The sequence below is a fragment of the Aedes albopictus genome, chromosome 3 (assembly GCF_035046485.1).
Source record: "Aedes albopictus strain Foshan chromosome 3, AalbF5, whole genome shotgun sequence".
NCBI classification, from domain to species: domain Eukaryota; kingdom Metazoa; phylum Arthropoda; class Insecta; order Diptera; family Culicidae; genus Aedes; species Aedes albopictus.
In genome coordinates this window covers 218,394,444-218,405,730 of record NC_085138.1, presented here as the reverse complement: position 1 = coordinate 218,405,730, position 11,287 = coordinate 218,394,444, and the positions used below count along the sequence as shown (strand labels likewise).

The following is an 11,287-nucleotide window of genomic DNA, read 5'->3' as shown; positions in this document are numbered from 1 at the left end:
ACTATTCTGTAGGTATCACCCCAAGGGGTCGTGTTGGCTACCTGGCAGAGATGTTCGAATCACGTCCGCTTACGCGCCTTAAAGACCGACATGTGGATCATCAGTGATCCACTGGGAACAAAACGACATTTTCATCCTTCTTGATCTAACAAGTTCTTAGTTAGCACATTTGTTTACATTCATGAAATTTGTTAGTGTTTAGTGAGTTATTTAAGTAAAAATGTTGTAACGAAAGCTTCGTAAAAAACAAAAAAAAAAGAAATGAAACGAAAAAACTACATTTAGATGCATGCCCCACGCTATGTCCAAAGGGAAGTATTATGAAAATCGAATGTACCTCTACCTCAAATGTCATTCCCTAGGATCGTAGCTTTGGACCTCTAGTTTCAGAATCTGTGCGGTTTAAAATATTTCATCTTGTTTTTTTTTTTTATATTTTTGATTTTTTTCCTATTTTCTCATACAAATATCGAAAAAAGTCATTTTAGGGTCATTTTCTTCTCATATAAAAATGTATGGAAACAACATGGTTCCAAGTTTTTGGGTTCCCAGCACAACTAAGGATATAGTGAAACTGAAACTGAATTTTATTGGAACCTATTAATCCTTGTGTCTTTGCCAGCGATTTGATTTTTTTCGTAAGCCTCGTAGCCTACGGGTTAAAGATCTCTTAGGGTCGATTTTTTCACCCTGGCTTAAGCGTTGAACCAGGTTTATTTATATGGGTAAGCCCTTAGGGCGATTTCTTCACCCTGGCTTGCGTTAAACTAGGTTTAACTATATGTGTACAGTATGACCCATAAAAAATGCGACATTCCATTTTTTTGCGGTTTTTGATGATTTTTAATGAAATAATCCTGATGAATTAAACTTTTTTGGATTAGGATACAATAAGGAGGTTATTGTCATACAGGATCTTTAAAATTTTTGTCAAAATATTCATTGGTTACGTATATGGGATACCTTATAACTTATAATTGTTAACAATTTCTAAATAAAATCAAGTTTTCCTCTAATTTTCAGAGCAAAATGAACTAAGATAAAAACTTTTAAACACATGGAAATCATGAAGAAATATGTACTCTTTAATACGCCCATGTTTGAAAAATATTTTAAAAATAATTTCAAATGTTTAGGAAACAAAAACTAAAAAAGGTGCTACATATTAAAAACCGTATTTAAGATAAATTAATAAAAAACTTAGCACTGTTTGAACATTTTTTAAAACTATTTTTTTTGTCGATGAATGCATATAAACCTACCTTTATGATAGGTACAAAAACTAAGTACTTAAAAACAATTTCATGCTTAAAACATAATATTTTCTAAAAAATATCATTTGTCAAATAATTCAATTTTCAGAAAATGTCTCTTAATTTATAAGTTAATGTTTTTTTCGTTCTTGTCCGACGAACCAACGAACTCCTGAAGACCTTATCCAGTCATAAAAGTACTATTTTGAAAATAAAATTTGATTGAATGTGATTGAAAGCAATTTAAAGAAAATTATATCCTTAAAAACGGCCTCTGGCGCGTAGACGAATTCGACATCCATATGTTCAACGTTATATTTCCAAAGGTATGAGCATGAAATCAGTCTAATGTTCCTTTGCCATTATCAGATTAGTGGCTCTACTATACTATCCAATAGATACATGCAAGGTTAATCAGTTCGAACTAGGGGAACGATGACTTTGAAAACTGTCGCTTTTTTTATGGGTCATACTGTAGGTGAAGAAATCGGCCCTTAGTTCGCGGCTGCCGCACTCACATCCAATGCTTACCATATCAGTCTCCAACCGGCTGGCTGCGCTTCACGTCTTCTTTATGCTAATTAGATCTGTGCCGAAAATTAACTTTACAAAGATGTTGTCTGGCATCCTTTAAACATGCCCTGCCCACCTACCTTCTGGATGCTGGATTTGCCGTTTTGTGATTTATCCTTTGCCGCCACACATCACGTCGTGGCCACCGCTATAGATCGGCCACAGCTCTTAGCAACATTTGCTACAATCCTACAATAACTGCTAAAATCATGAAGGTATTTTTTAAACTTATACCTTTATATCGGCATAAGGTGAACGAAGCCACACCTTGAACTTTCAAAAGCACAGATTTCGCAGAAAAGTTGATCTTTTGATCACCCAGTGCACGGTATACAAGATGACAAGGTAGGATATTTATCTATGCAAACATCAATTTAGGAAGTAAAAATGTGACGTCTTACCAAGGGCTGAAAGTCTCTTTAATAAAGACAAATCAATCAATCAATGTGACGTCATGATTATCATTCTTCTACGTTTAACAACTTGACATTTGATGTGAGCAAAAACTTTTGAACGATTTGAATTACGTCATTAAAAAATGTCAGTTTTCCAGAATGTATCACGTAATTCTATGGGATTCCTTCTACATGGAGTTATATACAAGTTATGTCATCATGTCCATCTCCTCCCCCCTTTATGTATCATCATCATTTTTGCCGTATGGCCGATTCTCCCATACAAACTCCATGCTCGTTGAGTATCTTCTAAGGCTTTATAAAATTGCACCTTAACTTGACTGAAGCTTATGGATGACAGCTTCAGAAGGTATCCCCAAGTTTGTGTGAGTTTTTTTATTTGTATCTAAAGTTGAATCACTCTAATGCAGCATATGTTGTTTGAAGAGCCCTACATTTTGGGCACATCATCTTCCCACTTCACAAAAAATCTATGTAGGTTGTTTATGTACAATTCCGAGGTGAATCGATGAAATGAAGCATGATTTCGGATAGGCGGGACGGTCAGTAAACAGGAGGAAAATAGTTATAGAGCCGAGTTTATTTTCACAAAAACTTTCTTGTGGCATAGTACGAGAACGGCCATACATGAGTTATGGTCGATACTCGAGGAGTTGATTTTCTTTCATGCAATTGATAACACTTTCGAATTATATTTTGCACTTATTGTGTATTTTATTTATAAATCAATTTTAATTCAGTCAATTTGTTCAATATATTATAAAAGTAGGAATTTACAAAAAACGTGTAAACTATTCATTTGACTTAGTTCTTCATTTTCTTGATTCTATTTTATTCCAATTCTTCGAATACGCTTACACCGTAACATATCTTACGCGCCTAGGGTGTTTTTCGTTAAAATTAAGTATGGATCACAATACTTTTATCCGATTTATTATGCTTACCGACATGAAAACAAAGATTGGAGAAATATAGATTGATGCATAAGCATCGTTACGCTTGTGTGTCCGGTGAGGAGTGGTGGAACACCGTCATTTTCCGATAGAAATATCGCTATCAATATTAGAAATATCGGGTATCACATTAAGCTTTTGACACTGTGACCACGCGGTCCAAGCTTGCATGAGTTAATTGTAATCTTTCTTTTCATAAATATGTGTGAGATGACTGGCTATAGGGTTGCGTTTTCATTTGGATACAAGATTTAGCAAATACATACTTAGGAAAAGCACAGAAAACAGCTGATTACAAGTAGTTATAGAAAATATGTCCTGAAAAAGATAGACGATTTTTATGAATTGACTAATTATAAAACTTGATTATGGCAGTGGCTCAAATAAAACAAATAGTAGGATGATAGCAACTTCCTAGTTTCGACATGCTGTGTTACGCTGCAATTACCCTACGTCTCCACTAGACAGAAATGTCTTGCCATTTTGCTGCCAGAAAGAGAAAACGTAACAGAAATGATCAACACCGCTGCTTTCCATGCAAACAGCGAGAGAACATTTCTGTCATGATACATATGTCCAGCAAAATGGCAAGGCATTTCTGTCTAGTGGAGACGTCGGATTAGTTGCGGTACAGCATGTCGAGAGAGGAAATTATGTTTTTGGGTTTGGAAACAAATATCAAAAATAGTTTAACTAATGGCGTGAAATGTCAGCTGCTAGCATAAACCATTTATGATAGGCTTTTTTTTATTGATTACCCTAAAATACATAGAGAGGAAAGGTCGAAAATAAATATGTAATTACTATGTACAAAATATTGAGAATTCTGCATAGCAGAACTCCTATGTGGATTAACGCTTGATTCCGTTGAGTTTATTTCCTTCGTAAACATTCCATTTTAGGTTAATGCATGTAACATACTACATTAATGCGTGCTTTGATGTCAGTTCATTTTTTGTTCTGTGTACATGTGTGGGTGTGTGTATGGAACGAACCTGTTGAGGGTGTTACGACAGGGGGTTCTAAAAATTTGAAACGCTGCACAGAGTGCTAAAATGCAAAAATATACCCTTCTTAAGGCTTCCTGATATGGCTGATTTTATCGGTCAATTGTTCTCCTTCGTTTTTATTATCTCAGTCAAAATATCCATTACACAAACTCTCTTTAAAACCTATGAAAATTCAAAAAAAAAAACTTCCGACCTCAAGGTGTATAAAATTAAGAATTTAAATGATCCTACAGCTATTCGTATTTACAGTTAACTTTCTTTGTTTTTTCTTGGAATACACCTAGATCAATATCTACCATTTTCTTTTCAACGTCGAGAGGGTTTTAAGAACTGGCCTTGGATGAGCTTCGTGAATCAAAGTTTTTTTTTAACTGGGACAATTAGTGTAGTAAGCATAAAAGAAAAAAAAAAAAAATAATCGAGATCCATTCCGATACGGAAATCGAACTTAGCGCGCGAGGCTCGTTACGTTTAATATTTTTGACACACGAGTACTCTGTGATATGACAAATATTGATTGTTTACAGGTAAGTCTAACTTTATTTTTTTTTCGATTCTCGGTTCTAAAAACAAGCTCATTCTCTCAATTATTCGTTATAAGTGAAAGCTTCTATGCTTGGTCGGTTTGATAAATATAATTCAAGATGTACAATTCATAAATTCTATATGTTCAATCAATGACCAGCTAAGAAAAATTTGAATATTGTAGTTTTCTTTTACAAAACGTGCTTTGGAAACCTAAACGAATTTTACGAATTCATTTCTCTGTAGTAATTTCACTGATTTTTGTCTAAATATTGAAATATAAACAAAAATAATTTAAAGTTAAATTTAATTACAAAGAGCACGTACTTTTTTAGTTGTTAAGAGGGAGATCTATTCAAAAAATGTTAATTATTTAAAAATCCTACACGTGTGGCGGACTGCAGGGGCCAACAATCTGCCTGTTTTGGGAGCTACTCCACCGGGTGTTGCATAAACTGGCATCGGAAAGGACGGATATCCGCTTTTCCAGCAGCATTTCTTTGGTGCTGACCGCCGCTGCGGCTGCCACTGTCGATGAGGTAGTGGGAGTAGCTGCGGCACCAACTGGACCACCAGCTGACGACGACTGAGCTCCACCCCCGATGGCTCCCCCGGCAATCATCTGCGACGCCCGATGCATCACCATTGGGTCGGTATTGAGTTGTTTTTGCGATTTGGCACGTTGCAAGGTTGTAGGATTTGCGGCTGCCTGGTAGCACTGTTCACTACTGGCAGAGGGGGTCTCACCATAGCCGCCGGGGATACCGCCGTAGAGACTGCTGTTCATCAAACAGCCTTCGTCTAAACTTGCTGACGTGGCCATGTTGTTGACGCTTTTATCCCAGGTGTTCTTGATCATGTGATGAGAGGTGTCCAAGTTGGTGAGGGCGCTGTTGCTGCTTCTTTTCGACGAAGACATGGAATTGTGGTGATGGTGGTGCGTCATATGCGATGCATTTTGTTCGTTTTGTTTACGTGCTTCGGCATCGTCTTTCTCCTGTTCCCGTCGACGTTTGCGCTTCATGCAGATTACCACAGCTGTTGCAATAAATGCGGCCAGAGGCGTCGCAACCGAGAATATAGCAATCAGCACAATTTGACCACTACTGAGGCCATCGCTTCGGCCACTTTGAGCTTCATGATGCCCACTTGCCACGTGAGCCGATATACTACCGGTAGCCGAGTCCCAACTGGCTGATAAAGCCTCTTCGTCACAGGTCGATCCTCGGAAGCCACCAGCGCAAACGCATTGAAAACTGTTCACTCTGTTGACGCAGGTTCCGCCGTTCTTACATGGCGAGGAACTACACTCATCCACATCAACGCTGCAATCCTTTCCAGTGAATCCGGCGCGGCAATTGCATCGGTAGTCATTGTTCAGATTGATACACGTACCTCCGTTGGCGCATGGCTTGGTCAGACACAGATCTACTTTGTTCTCGCACAGTGCGCCTATGAAGCCTGGAACGCATTGACAACGAAATTTATTGACCATGTCGACACATGATCCCCCATTCATGCACGGATTACCCTGGCAATCATCGATGTTAACCTCGCATCGGGTCCCGCTGTATCCGCTGGAGCATTGGCATTTGAACGAGTCGCCTCGGTTGAAGCAAGTGCCTCCATTCTCACAAGGATTGGGATTACATTCGTCGACTTGCACTTCACAGGCCATCCCACTATACCCGATCGGGCATTCGCACTTAAACCCCAAGTTGGTATCCTTACAGGTTCCATGCATGCAGGGTTTCTCCGAGCAGGTGACGGTTTCCTTCTCGCAATGCGCCCCAATCCAGCCCTTCACACACTCGCATCGATAGCTGTGGCGTTCTTTATCGTCGTGGCACGCACCTCCGTTCAGGCACGGCATGGCTGCACAGTTGCTAATGCGCGTCTCGCAGTCGGTTCCGGTGTAACCGGGCGGGCACTGGCAAGTATACGAACCTTGTCCGGTGTTGAAACAAGTTCCCCCGTTCTGGCACGGCTTGTGGTTAGTGCAAAAGTTCAGATCCTGATTGCAGAACAGCCCACCCCAGCCTTCGTTGCACAGGCATTCCCAGGGCTTCTTGCAGGTTCCGTGCATGCATCCCGGGTAGGGCTCACACTCGTCGCACAGCTCGCCCTTCCATCCAGACTGGCAACTGAGGAATAGAGAAAGGAAAACGAAAGAAACAATTTAGCAAACGAGTTTTTTTTTGGTAGTTGATAAGTTGATAGTTGTAAGAAAAAATCGTTGATTATGATGACTTAGTGGACGTCCACTAGATCCGAAACTCTATGGCTTAAATGTTCCAAATGGATGATAACGTGCCTCTGGAGCAGGCCTTTTCAGGCTTCTTTAGGCACACATTTTCCTAGTTCACTAAATTTGGCGGAGTAACGTTAAGATTATAATCATCATTGTTTTTTTTTACCATGGCGATTTAAGGTGACATGCGATGAATAGAACCCACTAGACAGTCACACGATATTTTGCCTGCTTCGTGAATGCTTAAAACTAACCACAGTTATTATATTCTGTATGCTATAATCGGTGCAGAGCGGCAAGAAAGGGAGGCATGCATTGTAACGATGTACGTAAGTCTTATGCAACTGTCAATGGTGGGCGTCACAAGACTGCGCTTGTGTCTGACATGTGCAATAACCGGGTAGGAGATTTGCTGACATAAATACCCAGGGCTGCTTCTGTAAGTTAACAAATGCCGGTGCGTGGAAGCTCAAGATGCAAGAGACCGCTGAATACTAGAAGATCAAGGCTTAGGGCCATGGCGGTAAAACTACGAAAAGTTAAACATTTTGCCGGACGCAGGTCGTGGAGGACCATGCTGCAAGTGTTCCGATAGGTATCATCGTAGGACCGGCTGAAGAACACGTTGATCGCTACCGGCGAGAATAGTCTGGGTGATCGATGCATCCAGAGAAAATAGTCAAAATATACCTGGAACAAAAGAACGTATGGCTGCGATTGCACGAGGATCCAAAACCACAGCGCTTCAGCGCTAATCGATTCTTGAGGGCTGAAGTGAAACGTTCATGTAGTGATCGTCAGGCCCATTTTTTCAACTGCTCGTATTTCAACGCCTGGGTCGATTTGTGAAACATTTAAAACGTTATTCTTGATTATTTCTGGAGTAGAACAGCTTCCATAAGAAACATAGCAAGCAATTCTGCGGTAACATAGAGAACTGGACATCACGTGCGGCCCGCGGGCCGCACTTTGGTGACCGCGGATGTAGATGGTGTCTTAGTGAAAGCTACCCAAAACGAGGTATCTGACTATGTGCGGTAATTAGCGGGGCATCATGTTATTGTGTAGCATTTTCAAAGTCCTCCGTAAAGTGATACCGTATTACCCCGCTAATACGACACCGACTGTTGTCGTATAACCGGGGTAAACTTTTAATTCGACAAACTGGTCACCCTACACCACCATGCTCATTGAAATTTGGCAACTCTATTAATGTTTTTGTTTTAATTTTCGGATTTGTTATGAAACATAATTTTATCAAATATTGCGGTGGCGCGAATGAAAAGCTCGTTCTTTCTACGATTGTTGCCATCCTCAGTTCATTGCGGTTGGTCTCCAGGCGGTTTGGGTGTTGAATAGCACCAACTCAGAACTTCCAAAATTTGCGACTGCAAGAGGAGTTGCTGCGGGTGCGAGTATAAGCGCAATATCAAACTGTTTTGCATTTACAGTGTACATCGCTGTGGCATTTGAACACTTTTTAATTCGACATGTGTCGTATAAGCGGGGTACGAATTAAAAAGTGTCGTATTAAAACGTGTCGAACCAGTGGGGTAAGACGGTAGTTTTTAAAGTGTTATGTTATAAACGATAGCAACATTTCGCTAAAGAACATTACAAGAGAGTCGTTGCTGCTGTACCTACGCACCTGGAGTCGACACAGCCCCAGGGGGCATCATTTGCAAACCGTTTAACGAGAGTGCCATCGAGCTTTGATTATCACAAGCGAAAGGGAGATATGTACTATCCACAGACTAGGTAGTGCGCAAGTGACTGCTGCTGCTGCGTGATTGTAGTTGTATCCATAAATTTCACTCGGCAACATTTCACGTAAGCACTGCTCGGTCAGTGGCAGTGCAACCACCATTTCTTCCAGGTATATAGGAGAGCCAAGCCGAAATCGTGTGAAAAGTACGACGTGCGCGCAAAAAAGTCAGTCCCATCCCAACCCACCGGCCCGCCGCCACCGAGAGCGATTTGCATGGGCAAAACCGGAGAAAGAATAGAGGCAAAGACCGAAAGACTGATAAGTAAACGTACACACATCAATAAATCAATGTTATGCATACAAATTATTATTCATAAGAAATCGGTAGGAAATTTAGTGGTCTGTTAACGTTTTTACCAGGTACTCAGCTTCTCGCGCATAGAAGCGAGAAGAATGGCTATGGTAAGGCCAGACACATGTGCGCGTGAGTGAGTGCGCCTAAGGATTTGACTTTCGCACTACTGTCGCCTGCCAAGTCGAAGGCATGTGACCTGCTAGAATTGTGCGATCTTCATGGCGTCTGTTACGGTTCGGCGAAGATGAACTCTGAGGTGATGAAACTGTTTAAATCGCCTATTCAGTTCTTAGTATATTTTGGAAAACACTTTTTAGGACGTTCGAAACCGCCCAATACTAGTCTGAATATAACCAGTATGAAGTTGAAGAAGCAAATCGGCAGAAGCCGTAATACCTGTTCCAGTAGGGAAATAAGGTTGCAAACTAATGCCCCTCCATCAAATAGCACAAACGGCTTTGCATCGCTCGGATTGCATGAGAACTGAGCGCTCTACTGTGGACGACAGTGATGAAGAGCTGAAATGAGGTGTTCAAACCGGGTAACACTGATGCAATTGAAGGCGCTCGATCAAGTGCCTAGTTCTCGAGAGCCAACCTAGTAGTGGTTTTAGATACTTTTTAAAGACACTTAAACGAGCAAACTAGGTAGCAAAAGGCATCATTAATTATAAGCAACCTGTAACATTTACACTTCCATTAGTAAGGCGTATTATATCTACCTCTACGCTTATTTGAAGATCGCGCTGCAAGTTATTTATCCTGTCTGTGCCATCAACGCAGATTGAAGCTTCTGTTAGAAACGTAATCAGGTTACTAATCGAAAAAGCACGCGAAGGGTTTAGAGAGACTATCGACTGATGTGCTTTCAACAAAGAAAAAGATCTACGCTGTGTGGACATGTCCACCCAAAGCAAAACCTCGTCGCGTTGATGTCACTCTTGTTGTCCAAGCGAAAGCCCCAGCAGAGAGCAGCTTAAAGGCGTGAGAAATTTCTTTAAAATTGTATCGCTTCCTTCTTCGCCCGGTCTCCCCAATCCATCGTGTCCTCGTTTGAGCCATCCATCGCCGGCTCATTCGCTTTGTTTATTCCATTTTAATTCCTTTCGTTGGTCCTCCATCACCGCCCGCTTGTGTCTCCTTTACCTCTCTTACTCACCACCGTTCAAAGTGAGTCAATTCGCGATCGAACGAATATATATAGATTATAATGTGAAGATACGACAAATCGATAAAATCGATAAATCAATTTTAATGGCCATTCAACAGAGGAAGATATACATTTTTCACTGAGCCCCGGGATGATCGAGTGTTTTCCCTATGCTTTCCTGTTTCGACGTCAGCTCTGATTGTGCTCCGGATTTCTTCCAACTCAACTCGTCTCTGATCTGCGTATCAATATTGAAAAAGCGGGATACGGCAGCTGCCACCGCTTTGTTACACAACAGGTAAACATGTCATGATTAGGTTCAACTCGTTGCGGCTCTCCTTTTGCCCTCGCGTGGTCTCTGGAACGCTGCCGCCCCCCGTTCAAGGAGTAGTCAATCCATCGATCCATTATTTGTTTTTAATCTGCCATTTGGGGTCGAGCGTCTAGCGAAAATCTACATTTAAATCTGACATCAGCTTCATTTATCAGCGTTTCAGAAAAAGTCTTAATCTCTTTGCGCTCTCCGTGGCAATAATTAACGGCAATCACTTCAGTGTGGTCCACCCCTGACAGGGTGCCCGCCAGCCAGCCGGTTTGAATCGTTTGGTAGATAGTGATTCTGCTTCATGACAGATGGCGCAAATCTTCTTCGTTTCTTGCTCCGACCCGATATTGATTGACCCGGTTATGGAATTTGTTAAGAATTATAAGCTATCTTGTTTTGATCGTCGTTGTCAGTGACGTAGTGATGGGGCAGTTAGGTGGTTGTACAATCACGTATTTCACCATAAATTTCAGACACCATCCTTTGAGCACGTATACTTTGCGGTAGTAGCCAGGACAAAATCCCAAAGAAACATAGGACACATCTACACAGTTTACATGAAACCTGAAACGGTTGTTTCGAAGGAACGAATGGTTCGACGAGAAACGTAAAAAAATACTTGACTGTAGAGGGATTTTGGAAGAGAAGAACGCAGTGCAGGCGGTTATGCTGCAGCATTGAACCCGACAGAACGTGCAACGTGGAACAGACCCGCCTCTTTCGTGAGAAAACACCAACTGGAAAAAGCGACATGCGAGGAAATGAAACT

General features: G+C 41.1%; 1 protein-coding gene across 1 annotated transcript in view; it reads right to left on the bottom strand.

The window, feature by feature from the left end:
* Positions 1–2,931: 2,931 nt before the first annotated feature.
* The window catches only part of LOC109411919 (neurogenic locus protein delta), an 80,583-nt gene continuing 72,227 nt past the window's right edge, over positions 2,932–11,287 (bottom strand). Inside the window, exon 6 of the mRNA XM_029877200.2 lies at positions 2,932–6,874. Coding sequence (XP_029733060.2) covers positions 5,113–6,874 — 1,762 coding nt within the window. The 3' untranslated portion in view covers positions 2,932–5,112. The remainder of the gene's footprint in view (positions 6,875–11,287) is intronic.